The sequence below is a fragment of the Pseudophryne corroboree genome, chromosome 1, assembly GCF_028390025.1.
Source record: "Pseudophryne corroboree isolate aPseCor3 chromosome 1, aPseCor3.hap2, whole genome shotgun sequence".
Taxonomy (NCBI): domain Eukaryota; kingdom Metazoa; phylum Chordata; class Amphibia; order Anura; family Myobatrachidae; genus Pseudophryne; species Pseudophryne corroboree.
Genome location: NC_086444.1, coordinates 738,362,510 through 738,383,786, shown reverse-complemented (window position 1 = coordinate 738,383,786; position 21,277 = coordinate 738,362,510). Strand labels below are relative to the sequence as shown.

Genomic DNA, 21,277 nt, shown 5'->3' with positions numbered 1-21,277 from the left:
CACCAGCAGAGGAACCCAAAGCATCAATGTATGGATACCAGACAGTCTTCTGCAGCTATCTGAATCCAGAATTGTTAATTGCAAACTCACTTAAACTTTGATACATAGCTTGAGCCACACAGGCTCGCAGATTCACCAAGAGACACGGAAAATATGATAGAATTAATTATCTTTTAATTCAAACAAAATCATCCAAGGTAAGAGTATACAAAATGATTATAAATGGACAGAAATAAAGTACATATAAATCTCAAACAAAAAAAGAAAAAAAAATGCAGAACCTAGCACTTACATCAAAGTACTTAGATGATGTTGCTGTGAGGGACTGCACAATGGAGTTTCAAGTCTCATCTCTCGGTATGCAACCAAATCCCTAAGAGATAATGAGCACTTAGCATTGAGGGAGAAGTCTCTTCAAACTTTCACAGCTGTCCTCCTCCCGAACACCTCTGTGTTTTTTAATCAGCTCAATGCTGGACACTGGACATGTCAGAGACTATGTGCTTTCTCCACATAGTTGTCTTGTAATAGACCGGGGAGTGGGAGCTAGCCCAGATGGGACATAGACATTGTACTTTATTTACTATTCCTGGCCCAGGGTGACCAGGTCTGGTAGTTTGAGGATGAAGGATGCAGTTTCCCACTCTCAAACATTTATGACTGGTGCAAGACATGAGATTTTTTGTCTGTTCTCCGAATATAAATTTCTAATTTTCCTATTTTATTGCTGGGGTCTGGATAAGAGACCGTTTATCTAATTTCCTAGTTCCAAGAGCCATCAATTCTTCTTCCAGGTTTGTGGCTGCATACATAAGGTCAGATATAGGACACATGCTATTGATTCATCTAGGTGAAATAAAACAATTTCTTTATATATTCTGACACAAGATACAATTCTGATATTGCTGTGCATGTAAATGTCACATCTCCGTCACAATCACTGATGAATTTGGGTGCTTGCTTTGTTTCTTTTGAAACTATACCAAGATTAGCCCTCCTGCCAATCAAAGTGGCTGTTTCTGAAACATACCTGTCAGAAGTAAATGCAGGATTTTTGGAGGGTGGTTTCTAAATGTTTGTTTTTAGAGTGATTGTCACCAGCATGCATGCTGTAATTAGCATGTACAGTAACAAGTAGTCTGCCCCAAGGTGTACTTTATGTAAAACAGTACTTTAGATATATGCAGGCCATAATTACCAACACTCCCGCATTCTGTGGGATGCTTCCGTTCCACCAACCAGCTTCCTTTGTCCACCACAAAGCCTACCCAATCTCTCGGATTCTCCCAGCAAATCATGTGCGAGTCCAGCCACGACGAGGGGTGGAGTTTGACACAAGCAATGGAAAATAGGCAGCATCAGATGCCTAGCCCAGCAGCAGAGCTTTGGAGTGCGAGAGGCCAGTCATATGTCCTTCTCCAGCGGCAGCAGCAGTGGAACCCTCCCCTTCTTCACCCCTGCACATTAGGAGCCATGGGTTGTGAGACATCCAGGAAGAGTGATGGGGTGCTAGCCCAGCGCTGACAGCAGCTCTTGTCTGGCGGGGAAATTAACAGTCCAGAGGTGGCTGGGAGCTCAGATGAGAAGCTGGAGGAGGAGAGCCTGGTCCCAAGATCATGGTCTGTCCTCGAGCTGATACACCACATGCAAACAACCTGCCTCACGACTGGGAACATCTAACTTCATCTCCAGATAAGGCTTATTAAAAAGGTTTGGCACACCAGAGCAGGGAATTAAAAGCACTTATAGCCCAGGAGGAGGATGTGGTAATATTTGTATATTAAAAAGTGACTAACATGGCCATGTGTAATAGCAATTGTATTGCATGAACTATCCTGCTTCTTAAAAAGCTGCTTTGAAGTCCTGCATGTTTATTAACACCTGAACTGGCAGAGAAGTTGTGCTTTATTGTCTGCAAAAGCTGCACAGCTATTGAATATTATAACATCTCCATTGTTGGATAAAGAGACTCTGGTAGCCTTTCCGAGTTGATCGCTCGCTAGCAGTTTTTAGCAGTCGTGCAAGCGCTAAGCCGCCGCCCTCTTGGAGTGTATTCTAGCTTAGCAGAAGTGCGAATGAAAGGATCGCAGAGCGACTACAAAAAAAAAGTTGTGCAGTTTCAGAGCAGCTCCAGACCTACTCAGCGCTTGCGATCACTGCAGACTGTTCAGTTCCTGGTTTGACGTCACAAACACGCCCTGCGTTTTTCCTGGCACGCCTGCGTTTTTTCAAACACTCCCTGAAAACGGTCAGTTGACACCCAGAAAATTAATGCCCACTTCATGTCAATCACTCTGCGGCGAGCAGTGCGACTGAAAAGCTTCGCTAGACCTTGTGTAAAACTTCATCGGCCATTGTGAAAGTACGTCGCGCGTGCGCAGAAGTGCCGCTTTTTTGCTTCATCGCTGCGCAGCGAACATTGCCAGCTAGCGATCAACTCGGAATGACCCCCTCTGTGGCAACAGCTTGCTAAAATCACTAACAAATTAACATCCTGCATTTATGCTTAGGGATACAAAGTATATAGTGGAGCATGGTTACATTATATTGCTGAAGAAGATCAAATAAGATAAATGTCTTTGTATCAATATGTCTTTGATAATTGCTACATGTATAATATGTTTTTGAGAAAATAACAAATTGTTGTATATCTACATGGAATCAATTATAGAGGTTTACAAAGGAGATACCAATTAATTTTATGTTTTAAGCTAAATAAAAAATAATAATAATTATAGTCTGCTAGCGCTGTCTGTACTTTGTACTTTTTTCTAGTCACAGAACTGCTTAGGAAATAATGACAATGACACCAGATATTCTTAACTCAATTATCAGCTATGGGCAAATAACTATAAAAAACAGTTTAAGGTTACAAGATAAATACATGGTAATTATATGAATTTCTTATTATCAATTGTCATGATTCCAGCCTGCCCTTAGATGCCTCAGTCTAGGACAGCAGGGTAATGATGGTGCGCACTTTGGTCATTCACTGGAAAATACACAATTTCTCCACAAACCTTTGATATAGTTCATCGTCTTCTCCTCCCCAGCCCCAGAACACATTGGAAAAACCATTCACTTTCAGGAACTGCTCTTTTGAAAAGGCCACAACTCCTCCAAAAACTGTCTTGTATCGTAATCTAAAAAAAGATAAAAAATAATCATAACATTAAAAAAAAAAAGCATGCAATAACAATTTGGCTAGATATGACATCCCTTACACTAACTGACACATCATAATCATAGTCTATTTATAATGCACAATAAAACCGCACTGATTAATAAAAAAAGAAATCAGAAGACGTAGCGCCAAATCTAAATAGCCTGTGAGGTATGGTAATTGCCAAGGTTTTTGCAACTTACTGTAACTGCATAATTTAAGGCAACTATTTTTTTTAAAGGCAAAATCATGTTGGTTAACTCCTGCAGCTTGCCATAATCTTGTCACTTGCTAGTACATAACAAGGTCATCCCAGGTTTAAGCAGAAAGTTCTGACATGAAAAAGAACATAGGAATGGTTTCTTGATTTATGTAGGGGACAGGGGAAACATTTTTAAGCCCCCAACCAGGGCTGGTGCTAGGGTGTTCGGCGCCCCCCTGCAAATGATAAATTTGCACCCTCCCACATTTTACAAAGGGAGAGCGTGCATCAAAAAGGGGTGTGGCCTCACAAGGAAGGGGCGTGGCCACACAATAGTACCCCCATTTCAAATTACGCCACACAATAGCACAATCTTATTCACATTACCCTGCACATAGTAGTGCTGTTTATACACATAATTTCCCCAGTAGTGCGCCCAGGCCCGGCGCTGACCACTCAGCAAAGGGATGCAGAGCAGGTAGGCGCCAGGCAGGAGAGGCGCTCTCCCTGCTCTGCATCCCTGTGCTGAGTTACCCTGCTGCTGCTGCCGGCAGCTGCTGCTCTTGTCACACTACAGACACAGGCAGCGTCGCTGGCAGCCTGAAGAGTCTGTCCCCCCTCTCTCTGTCAAACTTGGAAGCAGCAGTGTTGTTGACAAGAAAAGGGGGTGGAGCTAAGTCGGATTGAGGGGTGGGGCTACATGGAGTGGAGCTACATGAACTAGGCTGCTCTTGTGAGTGAACTGTGAAGAGGGAGAGGATGCTGCTCCTTATCAGGCCAAACAGACTTGGGAGTGGAGTGAGTGAGTGAGTGAGTGAGTGAGTGAGTGAGTGAGAGAAAGTGTGTGTTGGAGGGGGGGATTATGTGTATAAGTGCCACTACTATTGGGGGTATTATGTATAACTATTACTATGGGCACTATATGTCTAAGTGGTGCTACTACTGGGGGCACTGTGTATAAGCAGCACGACTACTGGGGGCACTGTGTATAAGCAGCACAACTACTGGGGGGCACTGTGTATAAGTGGCACTACTCCTGGGGGCGCTATGCGTGTAAGCGGCGCTACTACTGGGGGCACTATGCATGTAATCGGCACTCCTACTGGGGGTACTATGCGTGTAATCGGCGCTAGTACTGGGGGCACTATGCATGTAAACCGCACTACTACTGAGTGCACTATGCGTGTAAACAGCGCTACTACTGGGGGCACTATGCGTGTAATCAGCACTACTACTGGGCGCACTATGCGTATAAACAGCGTTACTACTGGGGGCACTATGCGTGTCAGCGGCGCTCCTACTGGGGGGCACTATGCATGTCAGTGGTGCGCCTACTGGGCGCACTATGCGTGTAATCGGCGCTACTACTGGGGGCACTATGCGTGACAGCGGCACTCCTCCTGGGAGCACTGTGCGTATAAGCGGCACTACTACTGGGCGCACTATGCGTGTAATTGGCGCTACTACTGGGCGCACTGTGCATGACAGCGGCACTCCTCCTGGGGGCACTGTGCGTATAAGCAACCCTACTACTGGGGGCACTGTGTGTATAAGCAGCACTACTACTGGGGTCACTGTGCGTGACAGCGGAACTTCTCCTGGGAGCACTGTGCGTATAAGCGGCACTACTACTGGGTGCACTATGCGTGTAATTGGCGCTACTACTGGGGGCACTATGCATGACAGCGGCACTCCACCTGGGGGCACTGTGCGTATAAGTAATGCTACTACTGGGGGCACTATGCGAATAATCTGCAATACTACTCGGGGCACTATGCATGTAAATAGCGCTACTACTGGGGGCACTATGCGTGTAATCAGCACTACTACTGGGGGGCACTATGCATGTCAGCGGCGCTCCTACTGGGGTACTATGCGTGTCAGCGGTGCTACTACTGGGGGCGCTATGCGTGTAATCGGCGCTACTCCTGGGGGCACTATGCGTGTAATCAGCACTACTACTGGGCACACTATGCGTGTAAATGGCGCTACTACTAGGGGCGCTATGCGTGTAATTGGCACTACTACTGCGGACACTATGCGTGTAATCAGCGCTCCTATTGGGGGCACTATGCATGTCAGCGGCGCTACTACTGGTGGCACTATTTGTGACAGCGACACTCCTCCTGGGGCCACTGTGCATATAACCAGCGCTATTACTGGGTGCACTATGCGTGTAATTGGCGCTACTACTGGGGGCACTATGCGTGACAGCAGCACTCCTCCTGGGGGCACTGTGCGTGTAAGCGGCGCTACTACTGGGGGCACTGTGCGTATAAGTGGCGCTATTACTGGGCGCACTATGCGTGTAATTGGTGCTACTAAAGGGGGCACTATGCGTGTAATTGGTGCTACTAATGGGGGCACTATGCATGACAGCGCCACTCCTCCTGGGGGTACTGTGTGTATAAGCGGTGCTACTACTGGGGGCACTGTGCATATAAGCAGCACTACTACTGGGGGCACTATGCGTGTAATCGGTGCTACTACTGGGGTCACTATGCACAGGGGCGGATCCAGAAGAAAATGATAGGGGGGGCACCATGGAAGGGGCAAGTAGATTTGCGTGCGGCTTCGGTGCATGTGAGGTGGCGCTTCTTAAACAATGCCCACAGTTGTAGCGGTCATTATGCAATGTCCACTGTATTGGTAGTGCCCCTTATATAGACCCCATAGTAGTGGTGCCCCTTATGCAATGCCCGTATTGCCCCCAGTAGTAATGTTGCCTGTAGTAATGCCCGCAGTCATATAGTGAGTGTGGCCAATTAAAATGAGACGTGATACACAGACATATGCCCCCAATAGTGCAGTGCCAAATCCACAATTTCCCCCACAGTGCCAGATCCACAATTGCCCCCACAGTGCCAGATCCACAAATGCCCCCACAGTGCCAGATCCACAAATGCCCCCACAGTGCCAGATCCAAAAATGCCCCCACAGTGCCAGATCCAAAAATGCCCCTACAGTGCCAGATCCAAAAATGCCCCTACAGTGCCAGATCCAAAAATGCCCCCACAGTGTCAGGTGTACAAATGCCCCCACAGTGTCAGGTAAACAATTGCCCTCACAGTGCCAGGTAAACAATTGCCCCACAGTGCCAGGTAAACAATTGCCCCCACAGTGCCAGGTATACAATTGCCCTCACAGTGCCAGGTATACAAATGCCCCCACAGCAGGTATACAAATGCCCCCACAGCAGTTCTGCAGCTGCTTACCGCTGCTGCTGCTGCTTCTCTGCCCGGCTGGCTCTGAGGGTGTCAGGGGGAGAGTGCGGCTATGTCTGGCGGCGTGTAGGACTTCAAACTAGCCGCCAGTTCGTGAGCCAATCAGAGCTCGCGGACCAGCGGCTCCTGATTGGCTGCCGGTCCGCGAGCTCTGATTGGCTCACGAACCGGTGGCTGGTTTGAAGTCTGCAACACGCCGCCAGATAGCCGCGCTCTCCTCCTGACAGCTGAGACACTCTGCCGCCGGACTGAGCGGCAGCGTGTCTCAGTGACACAAGCGGGGGGGGGGGGGGGACGGATGGGGCCACAAATGACAGGGGGGGCACGGGCCCGAGTGCCCCCCCCCCCCTGGATCCGCCACTGACTATGCATGTAATCAGCACTACTACTGGGCGCACTGTGCGTGTAAACGGCACTACTACTGGGGGCACTATGCATGTCAGCAGCGCTCCTACTGGGGGTGCTATGCGTGTAATCGGCGCTACTACTGGGCACACTATGCGTGTAAATGGCGCTACTACTGGGGCGCTATGCAGGTAATCGGTGCTGCTATTGGGGCACAATTCATGTCAGCGGCGCTACTACTGTGGGCACTATGAGTGACAGCGGCACACCTCCTGGGGGCACTGTGCATATAAGCAGCGCTACTAATGGGCGCACTATTATTGTAATTGGCGCTACTACTGTGGGCACTATGTGTGACAGCAGCACTCCTCCTGGGGGCACTGTGCGTATAAGCGGCGCTATTACTGGGCACACTATGTGTGTAATCGGCGCTACTACTGGGGGCACTATGCGTGACAGCGGCACTACTTCTGGGGGCACTGTGCGTATAAGCGGTGCTACTACTGAGTGCACTATGCGTGTAATCGGCGCTACTACTGGGGGCACTATGCATGACAGCGGCACTCCTTCTGAGGGCACTGTGCGTATAAGCGGCGCTGCTACTGGGTGCACTGTGCATATAAGCAGGACTACTACTGGGGGCACTATGCGTATAATTGGTGCTACTACTGGGGGCACTATGCGTGTAATCGGCGCTACTACTGGGGTCACTATATGTATAAGCGGAACTTCTGCGTGCGGTGTAATGTGAATAATATTGTCCTAGAAATAGATGTTGAATCGGCGCTCCATGATTACCAAAAACCCAATTAAACTTTAACAGCTGCTCACCAATTTGGGGCGGGCTGCCCCAATAGATCTGAATATATCAAAAAAGAAGCAAAGGAGGGAGCGCTATGAGAGTCTAATAGTTAAATTTATTAAAACAATATTTCAAATGCCACATAGCTCATAATGGATATAAAAAGGTAAATACATTTATTTAATAAAATAAACAAGACATTGCAGCTGCAATATAACACTTGAATTGATAGAATTGTTATAAATTATCACTTTTGAGAACCAGTATTGCGGCCGTGCGTCCATGGACTGTAGTGTAAATTGTTATAAATGGGAGACTGATGATTGATACTTCTTATAGAAGCATTGCTGTTATATTGAGTATAAGTCTCTAATGTCTTTTAACATATACAAGTCCCGTTGTATGAATTGGAGACGGCTCGGTTTGTCCGAGTAACCAGCGTCTCAATGATTAGGTCATGACCGTTAACACTGGACTGCTCATATGTACTGATCAGACGGGAGCCGACTTCTCTTGTTAGATGGTATCCGGTGAAGAGAAGGCTTTCGGTATTGAAGGCTGTACTGAGCCGGGTATGCAGCGGTTCAATGCACTCTGTGTACAGATCCTTTGACCGCTTGATGATTCTGTCCGTAAATTGCGGTAGTGAGTAATGCACCCGACTGGAAAGAAGCTATATACCAAGTGTCTAACCCAGTGTACCGGCCAAAAAATGGGTGTGGCCAAATGCCACATGGGGATAGCCAATGAAAATGGGGGCATGATACACATGTGTGGTGCCAGATACACATGACCCCAATAGTGCCAGATACACATATGCCCCCACTGTGCCAGATACAGTATGCTCCTACAGTGACTGATATGCCCCCACAGTGCCAGATACAATGATGCCCCACAGTGCCAGATACACAAATGCTCCACAGTGCCAGATACACAAATGCCCCCAGCAGTGCCATATATGCCCCCACACTGCCAGATATGCCCCCACTGTGCCAGATACAAATATATCAGTCCACCCCTGGACTGATACAGAAGAGCTGACAGAGCACCCCTGGACTGATACATCCCAAATATACACAGTACTGACGGACACCTCCGTCCAATACACTCATCACAGCCAGAGTGAAGATGGCACCGATCACAGGGACCTTTATAGAATCCAAAACCCGCGAGAATCCGACAGCGGGAAGATGACGTTCAGCCTCTCTTTGGGATCAGAGTCTAGCAGGAAAACCCATGCCGGACTCTGATCCCGGCTTGGATCTCAGTGTTCGGGTGGGTCAACTCTAGTTTTTAATAGACTTGCTTTGTATTCCCCATTATTTATTCATTTGTGAGCGGGACTAACACTCTAAATACAACCTCCTTTATTTTGTTGCATATGGTTGGTTCTGGGAGTGAAGGAATGAAATCCCAGCCATATCTGTTTTTATAATTTAATTTCAATAAAATTTGTTTATTTCAATAACCCATTGGTTGATCTATTTTATCCATCAAATTCTCGTTATCATATGAGTAAGAGATTAGATCTTCACTGTATGGAAATTATTCTGCCCACAACTAGAGAAGTCCACAAAATATTTATTAGAGCGCGTACATTGTTGGTGTACGGTAACTGTTTTAAAAGAAAACATATGTGATATCCAGTACTGGAGAAACACACATAAACCTATCTCTTAACCCCTTGGAACTTTTTGGAAAGTCCCTCATTCTCCCAGGCTGCAAGACAATCCTTGTTTTTGTACTGTAGAAATAAATCGTCATTAAGCACCGGAGGAGATTCATTTTTACTGTATTACAGTATCTGTCCTTTGATTAAGGGAACCTTTTGAAATGGAACCCTAGGACAAGAAAGGTGTGCCTATGTGTTTTTTTAGCATTTGCTTAGCTTCAGATGTTACTGAATGTGAACCAGTTGTTATCTGAGCCACGTAGCTACAGTATAATGCATCTTAAAGTCAATATACAGTATTTGTAAAGTCATAAGGACAGGGATATTATTCTTACATTATCCTGCAACAAAACCCATTGTACAGTAATATGAATACCAACAGGTAACCAGTAACGTGTGGTAAGGTAAATTACTGGGGAGGCTCTGGCTAGTTCCAGAGCCAGATATATACACACATATATTAACCTGAGGGTTCATGTGTGCATTATACAAAGGCGCAACAGTATATACTGCTGGAAATTTGGTGAGTTTTGACTATAAAAATTATTAGAATAATACAAAGAAGATATTTATAATATCTTCTTTGTATTTTTCTTATCATTGTTATAGTTATAACTCTAGAGTATACTGGAGTATGGGGGTCATTCAGACCCGATCGCACGCTAGTGGTGCGATTGGGTCTGAACTGCGCATAAGTATGCACCGCAATGCGCAGGTGCATCAGCCTCCAGCGACGGAGATCGCCAGACAGCGACGGAATCTACGAACAAAGCGATCGCTCCAGCGATCGCAAGAAGATTGACAGGAAGTGGCCATTTGTGGGTGTCAAGTGACTGTTTCTTGGGAGTGTCCAGAAAAATGCAGGCGTGCCCAGCCATTTGGAGGGAGGGCTCCTGGCCGGATCATCGCAGCAGCTGAGTAAGTCCTGAGCTGTGCAGAGACTGCACAAACTTTTGTTTGTGCAGCTCTCTGCACAAGCAATTGCACCACTGCAAAGCGTTTACCCCCTCCTCCTCTAGGCGGCAACTACCTGATCGCAGCACTGCAAAAAAACGCCTGCGTGCGATCAGGTCTGAATCACCCCCCTATGATAGGAAAGGCTCTGCCTCACCTGACCACACATGCAGGTAACAATAGTTCCAGATTTCTCTTTAAAGTACAAAAACAAAAATCACAATCAAACATTATTATGATCTTCCAATATTTTATACTATGTTATTCCCAGTACAGATAAGGGTTGAACAGGTTGGGTATGTGTGACCGCCGGTCACCATACCGACGCCGCAATCCCGGCTTTGAGATGCCCGTCTGGGGGAGAGCGCAACAAAGCCCCTTGCGGGGCTCGCCACAGATTATTTTCCCACTCTATGTGTGTCGTGGACACCCATGAGTGGGAATAGTCCCTGTTAGTCAGAATGCCGACTATTGGGATTGTTAAGAGGTGATATCCCAGCATCGGTATTGTGACCAGCGGTCTCCTGACTGTTTAAGTACAAACAGGAAAGGGTCATCTTGCCAGCAGCCCAAAGGAATGGCTAATTCATCTAGGTAAACAGCTAGTTTTCCTAAACTGGTCAAATTATTACTTCCAGTTAGGATTACATAGGAATTCTCAATTACTCTAGCTCTGCTTCTTTGAATTATCCCGCTGTTTGCAATAGCCTTTATATTCTTTATACTAGAGCAGTGTTTCTTAAACCCAGTCCTCATGTAACTCTAACAGTGCATGCATGCTTTCCAGATCATGAGAAACACTGCACTGGACTACAAATTAGAATATGTGACTTAGATTAAAAGATTTTTAAACATCAGTCTTCATGGAACCCTAACAGGGCATGTTTTCCATATCTCCTTGCTGGTGCACAGGTGTATTCATTGCGGATACATTTTAAGAGTTCCAAAGGCAGTACTAATTATTTTACTTGTGATCCTCCTATAAGGAGAACTGGAAAATATGCACTGTTAGGGTTCCCTGAGGCCTAGTGTTGGGAAACACTGACCTCCAGGGCTCCCAGCTTGGAAAAAAAACAGTCCGGTGTTGTATTTTTACCATACCAGTATTGTAACATAACAGTGAGATAACGCAGAGCTACCCGCACACATCTCTCTTGAGACAAGGAACCCAGTGCTATTGTTGTGTGCGTGTGTCCAGCCAATAGAAAAAGGAAGGCTCCAGTCACAAACATATAGCGTTGGTGCTTAGCGGTAGTTAAAAACGGGTCCAGTATGTTTTACCAGCAGACAGGATGCCGGCTGTCAGTATCCTGACAGTGCCATACTGTCTGCCGGTATCCCGGCAGAGAGTCCCCTCGCCATACTTTGGACCCGGTGGCTCACTTCGCTCACCACAGGTTATTCCCACTCGGATGGTGGGTCCACGCCACCAACTGAGTGGGAATAACCTGCAGAGGTCGTTATTACGGCCGTCGGTATTTCACTGGCTGTCGGGATTCCGGTGTTGGTCTCCTGAATGCCGGGATCCTGACAGCTGGTATTTTAACTGCATTCCATTAAAAACAAATCTTGTGTGCATATAGTCTGTCAGGAGCAGAAGGAGAGGGAAGGAGTCAGTGAAAGGGGAAGGACATGATTATAGTACTATAGACAACAGTTACAGGAAGAAAAAAAGATAAATGAACAGCCTAACAATGGCCCTCATTCCGAGTTGATCGCTCGCTAGCTGCTTTTAGCAGCAGTGCAAACGATAAGCCGCCACCCTCTGGGAGTGTATTTTAGCTTAGCCGAAGTGCGAACGAAAGGTTCGCAGTGCTGCTACAAAAAAAGATTGTGCATTTTCTGAGCAGCTCGAAACTTACTCCTAGCTAGCGATCACTTTAGACTGTTCAGTTCTTAATTTGACGTCACAAACACGCCCTGTGTTCGGCCAGCCACTCCCCTGTTTCCCCAGCCACTCCTGCGTTTTTATCGGGCACGCCTGCGTTTTTACACACACTCCCCGAAAACGGTCAGTTACCACCCAGAAACACCCCTTTCCTGTCAATCACTCACCGATCAGCAGTGCGATTGAAAAGCGTTGCTAGACCTTGTGTGAAACTGCATAGTTTTGTGTGAAAGTACGTCGCGCATGCGCTCTGCGCACCATATGCATGCGCAGAAATGTCGCTTTTTCACCTAATCGCCGCGCTGTGACCGAAAGCAGCTAGCGATCAACTCGGAATGAGGGCCAATAGCGGAGAAGAGAAACATGAGAGGATACAATTAAAACTAGAGATAAAATTAGTTTTGGAGAAACCAAGTGTCAAAATCAATATTAAAACCTTTACCGGAAATTAAACTTGTCCAAAGAATTAGCCATATGTTTGGGGTTTTTGGAGCACCTATACAAATTTCTGTGATCCATTGGGATGATATCAACATCACTGAAGATAAAGCAGTTGTAGTCATACTCATTAACTGCCTCTGAGTAACCAACATTCATCAGTTTGGCCCTGTTGAATTTGGAATCTCCGAACTGTAAATGACACAAGCAGTGTTATTTGTTATCACATCGTTAATAGAAAAAGAAATCTAGCATCATGTGGATTTATGCTAAAGAAACTAAAAAAAACACAAAAACAAAACAGAAGCCGTATGAACTCTTTTGCGTTATCAAAATAAACTAACTAAACTAGTGATCATCACATGAGTATGAAAGGTAAAAATTGTTTACTTGCAGGAATTCCAATTTGTAACATCAAACTTTAACTATTTAATGACCAGAAGGTGTTTGTCCTTTGACGGCCAGACAAAATGGTTTTATTTTGTTTTTTATGTAAGAAAATTTGATATATTTTTTTTAAGATAGAACAGGCCTTTGCTAGCATATGCCACAAGTCCAATCACACCTATTACATCTTCCGAGTGCTCAATACCTCGTCTATTGTCAACATTAATTTAAAAAAATATATATCAATTTCCTCAAGGATAATTGCAAATGGTTACATCTCCTCCCCCTTTAACATCCATAGAGGTACACACGAGCATAGCCAGATTAAGGGGGGGATGCAGGGCATACTGTACCCTGGGCCCCCCTATGTCAGGGGGCCCCCAGCCAGAGCACACTGACATCACTAGCTTTCCCTCTTAAGCAGCAGTAGAACCAGCAGCCAGAATGAGAGCAAAACAGTAAGCAGTGCAGGCAGAGACCCAGAAATATCATATTTCATGGGCTACTGACAGAGCATTCTGACCAGAGGAGAGCTAGGAGGGTGGAGAGAGCTGTAAGTGACACAGGGATCCAGCTTCTCCTCCTCCTCGCCAGGATGTCTGAGTCCTGTGCAAACTGTTATGCAACAAAACCATTTGGGTCTTGAGATAGAGACATACACAGAAAGTTGTCCTGAGTCCTGTCCCAGTGTGTAAGTAGTACATAGGCTGCTGCTATTCTTGCATGTGACAAGATAAATTATTTTATTTTTCTATGTGTATTTTAAGGTTAAGTTGTCTTTGTTCCACTACAAGAAGAGTTTCTAAAATAGTTGTCTTTCAATTAGGTGGAGCTTTAAACAGTATCCCAGGAATTATTAAACTAATATACATCATTGGTTTAAATGTAATATACACACTCTATACCTCCCACCATGACCCATTCCAGGAGGGACAAAATGCTCTCTACCTGGACTTCCTTCTTAATTTATGATTGCAATCACCTGTGTTGAAGTACCTTTCTTATCAATTAAATAGTTCAACACAAGTGACGCCATCATTTATTAAGTGAGAAGTCCAGGTAGAGAGAATTTTGTCCCTCCTGGAAAGGGACATGTTGGGAGGTCTGCATAAGTTAATATACATCCTCCACCTTCCATCGAGCCCCCCCTTTCTTAAGTGCCCCGGCCACCCCCAAGGCTTAATCAGGCCCTGCACACGAAGGATGTCCTCTCTCCCCGTTGTTGTTTGCTATGGTGTTGCAGCCTCTATCAGTAGCCTTACGCACAACTACAGAATTCTGGGGCATGCATCTGGGAACTCAGACATTAATACTTACACGTTTAACTAACTGCAAGGATTTGCGTCTTTCACTGCTGCATACCCTTCAACATCATTAAATAAGAAACCAGTACAAATACCAAAAAGGGTGTGACCACGGGCACAGGCGGCATGGCCACGTGACGCTGCCATAGGAATGTATAGGACAAGGCAAACACTGAAAACCAGCACAAGGCCCCTTTTGGCCGGTCATTAAAAAAACGGTACTGTACCGGACAAAAATGTACAGTTGGAGGGTATGCTGATGGGCAGGATAGTGGTTGTCAAAACTGTCCCCTTTCCAAAGCTTTTGTACACTATGTCCCTCTATTAGGTGCATTGGGGCCTTTTCATTTTTTATTTGGCATCATAAAAAAACATGCTTATCAAGAAACCGTCTTACATTACCAAAACATTTATGAGAACTAGGCCATCCTGACATTCTTTTCTTTTCCCATGCAGCAGTGTTTCATTAAATCTAGACTGCTTCCTGGGGCAAGAACACTTTACCAATAAACTTTTGGAGAAGGAGTTATTTACTCCTATTTACCTGCTGCCTTACTTCACTGTCCGCCATCTATCATCCTACATCCTTTGGTGGATAATATTCTCTTCTGAGATATTACTTGGCCTGTATTTCAATTAATTAGAGATCCAATAGACACCCGTTTTACTCTATTTCTTACATTGTAGGGCAACCCAGACTTTCTCCCATCACTAGCTAACGCTAAGGATCTGTAATGGGATCTCAGCAATAGAGGGATATTTTTGATCTGGGAGCTCTATTCTTAGTTTTGATAACCCTTAGGCTGTGTATGCTCTTGGCAATGTGCTCCCGATAAATTGGCTGATCCGGGGGATCGGATGATATATCGTTCACATCATCTGATGTGTATTCACTATTTCTGCTGCGGGGTACACTGGGCTCCACAAGGAAATAACATTGGGGTGTAGAGCTTTAGACTGTTCCCAAGATGCACAGTGCCGCCTCCTCTATAACCCAAACTCCATTCCAGTGAGCTCAGTTTGTAGTTGGTTCCTGCAGTAGCAGGTCACTTAGCTTTAGCTTCAACAGAAGAAGAGGAATTGTACCAGGGCTGCAGCAGGCTGTGTCAGAAGACGTCCCTGCAGAAGCTCCATCACCCCCAGCGGACGCTGTATACTCCTGCGCCGCGGTTGCCGGGTCACTACAGCAGAGGCTCCGGCTTTTCTTCCTCTGTCTCGTGAGTCACACACACGCCGTCGTCTCCCGGATCGTGGGGCCGCTGTCAAGGAGGAGGTAAGGGGCTTCTGTGCCAACGCTGTACACCGTGATCCCGCGCGGCCATAGGAGGCGGGCTGCGCGAGCGCTGGCGTGGACACAGATTACCGGGCTGCTGTTCCACTAGCCACCAGGGTGTTTTTATAGGGGCACAGGTAGGGGGGGGGGACATTTGTACCATTACCCCCCACTTCTTTTACTGCCCGCACGCCCGGTGGGGATGCCAGCAGGGGGAGTGGGTCGGACCTGAGGCCCTTCCCCCAGCCCCAGGGCGCCATTTCTGTAATGTTCCCGCCCTGGAGCTGCATATCTCTCTCCCTCACTCCTGATCAGCGGCCATTACAGGTGGAGCTGAGCTGTTTCTAGGACTGCTGGGGCAAATCCTCCTCTGTGGAACCACCTGACTGCCAGTGCTGTGCTTCCTACAGGACACTTGAGTATTCTACCTGTCACTGCGACTGTGCTAGTTAAGAAAGAGTGCATACTGTCAGGGTTGTGTGGTACAAACACCCTGTGACATACATCCAGTGCTTACTGTGTTTGTTTTATCTATTATTATCACATATAGCCATACTGAGTATTACTTTGTATTGCTAGTCCAGTGCAGTTTATGGTACATAATTTCTGCATGGTACGTGTGTGACTATATATGTGTGTGTGCATGTAGCTGCTGTGTGGTTGCCTTATAGCAGGGTATTTCACTCAGCGTGCTATTCCTATATTACTATACCTGAGGGGGCCAAGTGTTTCAGGGTTTTTTCTCCAATAATATAGATTTGACTCACAAGATATACTACTGGAGTATTTTTTACTTGTGAGTTATAGTCACTATATATATTTTATTCCTATTGTACCCTCGGTCTGTGCCAGCTGTGGCTGTTATTCTGAGAGTTTTTACTAGGTATAGTGCTGCTAAATATAACATTACTGTTTGTACCGAGTTGCCCTTTCCTGTGCACATTATTATGTCTGCTACACGTGGCAACGACGTTGGGGCCTTTCCCACACTGCGTGGTAGTGAGGCCACTGACAGAATGGAGGATAATTTAGCAGCTGAGAGTTCAGGTTCAGGGGCTTCTTTGCCTCCCAGTGGGTCGGCAGCACTCGGGGCATCACAAGAACCACCTTGGGCTACATTTTCCACATTGTTAAACACGCTTGTAACAAAATTGACGCCCCCCTGTGGGACCACCTGTGCCGCTACCACAGCTTATGTCCCCGCTGTGAACCCGCCATGGGCGGATCAGCTTTCCACTCAGTTACAGCATTTGAACCGATCCATGTCCAAATCTAAGGGTCACTCTCGCCTGCATAAGACTAGGTCATCTTCTAAAAGGGCCATTACCTCCTCCCGATCCGCGGCCTTAACTGATACGTCCTCCGAGGAGGACGGTGCTTATACTGATCCCTCGGACACTGACGCTGAGACTGATGTTTCAGATGGGGAGGGGAAATTGTCCGTGGATGTCTCGGATTTGATTGAGGCAATACGGCTCGTTCTTCAGGTGGCTGATGATTCTGAGCCTGAGACTGTCTCAAAGAAACCTGACAGGTTTAAGCGTAAGAAGGTGGTTAAGCAGGTCCTACCCTACTCTAAACACCTGATTGACATACGTCAGGAATCCTGGGAAAATCCGGGGACAAAGTTTACACCGAATAAGAGACTGTTGGCTCGCTATCCTCTCTCTGCAGAGGTATGTAAAAATTGGGAAACACCTCCTCCTGTAGATTTTCATGTGGCACATATGGTTGTTTCCTCTGCCCTACCAGTAACTACCGTCACCTCTCTGAAGGAACTGACAGATCGTCGGGTGGAGGGCTGTTTAAAAGCGATTTATACCCTGTCTGGGGCTGTTCAAAGGCCAACTATTGCAGCGACATGGGCTGCTGAAGCTGTTGAGGCGTGGGCTCAGGAACTCGAGGCGGAACTACCTTCAGATGCTTCTGAGCATGCTCGACAATGTCTCTCATATATTGCCACGGCTTCTCTGTACCTTAAGGAGGCGGCATCCGATGCCGGGGTGCTCGCGGCCAAGGCTGCTACTGCATCCATTTTGGCCAGGCATATCCTTTGGTTGAGATCCTGGTCGGTGGATTTGGATTCCAGAAATACCCTGGAGGTTCTTCCTTTCAAGGGAGACATTCTCTTTGGAAAAGACCTCAATAAGATTGTGGCTGACCTGGCTACGGCTAAAACAGCCTGCCTACTTAGTACGGCTCCTTCCGCACAGAAGGCTAAAAGTACTTTCCCTATGCCCTTTCGTACTCCAGGTAAAGCAAAGGGTCAGGCGTACCCAAAGCAAGCCCGTGCTTCCAGACCTGCCAAGCCCAGACCGAAGTGTGCTTGGGCTGCCCGTCAGCCAGCTTCAAAAACTGAGAAGCCTGCCGCATTACGGGGCAAGCCTCCCCCTGGGTGGGGGGCCGACTTCTAGGTTTTACCCAGGAATGGTTGAAGACCACTTCGGATACCTGGGTGAGGGAAGTCGTTGCTCGAGGTTACGCCATACCCTTCAAGAATCGCCCCCCTCATCGATTTTGCCTAACAGATGTGCCTCTGGATCTGGAAAAAGCAAACACGTTGCACTCGGTGGTACGTTCCCTCCTGTCCACAGGAGTCGTGGTACAGGTGCCTCTGACTCAGAGGGGCAGGGGGTTCTATTCACCGCTGTTTCTAGTCCCGAAACCGAACGGGTCCTCGCGGCTCATTCTCAATCTGAAGTACTTGAACAAGCATGTGCAACTTTTCAAGTTCCGTATGGAAACGCTGCTCTCTATTGTTCTGGCCATGGAGCCTGGGGACTGTATGGTCTAGAGCAGTGGTTCCCAAACATTTTTGAGTCACGGCGCCCTAGAGTATCAGAATTTTTTTCACGCCGTCCCTAGGCCAAAAGATTCTTATTGAGAAATTCTGAAAAAAATATTAAATTAAGTAAAATGTGCTTATATGTCATCCTTAGGTTCAATTATGTGGTGAGGGACAGAATCCACTTCTGTTTGTCCACATAATTTATGATTGGAAGACACCAGCACTGGTTTTGCCTATTACATTGACCATAAATATTTGAATTGGTTCTTGACAACCAATCCAAGGCATCCCTGCAAGTGTCCCGAGGCACCCCAGGGTGCCTAGGCACACAGTTTGGGAACCACTGGTCTAGAGCATAAAAGGGAAGGAGGGATGGGATGTGCTCTGCACCAGCTGGTTAATTAGTAATGTTAAGTTGAAAGAAAGGGCCCCGATTAATATCCGTCAGTAAATCAATCCTTATCACTGGATATTCGGGGGTGCAGCCAGAGACAATTATATTGTACGAAAAGAAGAGAGGAAAGTATGTCTCTTTGTTGGCGCACATGAGATAATTTAAAATTTAACTTTTAATAGATCCATTAAGATTGTCCAAACACGAAATAAGACAATACAATACTATACACCAAATAATAACTAACTACACACAGTGAATGAAATACTTAATAAAGTGAATTATTAAAATCAAGGCTCGCTACCTGTGTCGTATCTTGAATTGATTTAGTTTTATTGTATCTTGCTACGGATCTGAATAATCTGGGATATTGATTCAATGATCTGGATATGGTATAATAGTAAGACTTTAATCAGTCTGTTGAATTAAATATCCAGATAAATATCCTGTAAATTCCCAGAGATTATGGTACTAAAATCTGTGTAATAACTACTTGGAGTACGATATTAATTGGTTCCCAATCCCATACAGTATGATATTGAGGAGCCTTCACACACTCACAGCAAATTATTACAACACTGAATAAATCCCCAAACGCTAATACATCAATTTAATTTTGTGTGTGAAGGGTCCTCAATATCATCCTGTATGGGAACCAATTAATATCGTACTCCAAGTAGTTATTACACAGATCTTAGTACCATAATCTCTGGGAATTTACAGGATATTTATCCGGATATTTAATTCATCAGACTGATTATAGTCTTACTATTATACCATATCCAGAGCATTGAATCAATATCCCAGAGTATTCAGATCCGTAGCAAGATACAATAAAACTAAATCAATTCAAGATACGACACAGATAGTGAGCCTTGGTTTTAATAATTCACTTTATTAAGTATTTCATTCACAGTGTATGATTAGTGTATTATTTGTTGTATTGTATTTAGTGATGTGCACCGGACATTTTTCGGGTTTTGTGTTTTGGTTTTGGATTCGGTTCCGCGGCCGTGTTTTGGATTCGGACGCGTTTTGGCAAAACCTCACCGAAATTTTTTTGTCGGATTCGGGTGTGTTTTGGATTCGGGTGTTTTTTTCAAAAAACCCTAAAAAACAGCTTAAATCAATTTGGGGGTCATTTTGATCCCATTGTATTATTAACCTCAATTACCATAATTTCCACTCATTTCCAGTCTATTCTGAACACCTCACACCTCACAATATTATTTTTAGTCCTACAATTTGCACCGAGGTCGCTGGATGGCTAAGCTAAGCGACACAAGTGGCCGACACAAACACCTGGCCCATATAGGAGTGGCACTGCAGTGTCAGGCAGGATGGCACTTCCAAAAAATTGTCCCCAAACAGCACATGATGCAAAGAAAAAAAGAGGCGCACCAAGGTCGCTGGATGGCTAAGCTAAGCGACACAAGTGCACCGGACATTTTTCGGGTTTTGTGTTTTGGTTTTGGATTCGGTTCCGCGGCCGTGTTTTGGATTCGGACGCGTTTTGGCAAAACCTCACCGAAATTTTTTTGTCGGATTCGGGTGTGTTTTGGATTCGGGTGTTTTTTTCAAAAAACCCTAAAAAACTGCTTAAATCAATTTGGGGGTCATTTTGATCCCATTGTATTATTAACCTCAATTACCATAATTTCCACTCATTTCCAGTCTATTCTGAACACCTCACACCTCACAATATTATTTTTAGTCCTACAATTTGCACCGAGGTCGCTGGATGGCTAAGCTAAGCGACACAAGTGGCCGACACAAACACCTGGCCCATCTAGGAGTGGCACTGCAGTGTCAGGCAGGATGGCACTTCCAAAAAATTGTCCCCAAACAGCACATGATGCAAAGAAAAAAAGAGGCGCACCAAGGTCGCTGGATGGCTAAGCTAAGCGACACAAGTGGCCGACACAAACACCTGCTCCATCTAGGAGTGGCACTGCAGTGTCAGGCAGGATGGCACTTCAAAAAAATTGTCCCCAAACAGCACATGATGCAAAGAAAAAAAGAGGCGCACCAAGGTCGCTGTGTGTCTAAGCTAAGCGACACAAGTGGCCGACACAAACACCTGGCCCATCTAGGAGTGGCACTGCAGTGTCAATCAAGACAGGATGGCACTTCAAAAAAATTGTCCCCAAACAGCACATGATGCAAAGAAAAAAAGAGGCGCACCACAGGTATAGAATGTAGATGGATAGTATACTTAATGAATGACGACACAGAGGAAGGTACAGCAGTGGCCTACCGTACTGCTATATATAGTATACTGGTGGTCACTGTGTCAGCAAACTGCAAAACTAAAATGCACCACAGGTATAGAATGTAGATGGATAGTAAACTTAATGGATGACGACACAGAGGTAGGTACAGCAGTTGCCTACCGTACTGCTATATATAGTATACTGGTGGTCACTGTGTCAGCAAACTGCAA

The 21,277-nt window shown here is 45.8% G+C and overlaps 1 protein-coding gene across 1 annotated transcript in view; it reads right to left on the bottom strand.

The window, feature by feature from the left end:
* Nucleotides 1-21,277, bottom strand: part of LOC134940947 (beta-1,4-galactosyltransferase 1-like) — a 254,026-nt gene that overhangs the window by 153,739 nt on the left and 79,010 nt on the right. The window contains exons 3-4 of the mRNA XM_063932140.1: nt 12,693-12,880; nt 3,021-3,143 (exon numbers count right to left, since the gene is read on the bottom strand). Coding sequence (XP_063788210.1) covers nt 3,021-3,143; nt 12,693-12,880 — 311 coding nt within the window. The remainder of the gene's footprint in view (nt 1-3,020; nt 3,144-12,692; nt 12,881-21,277) is intronic.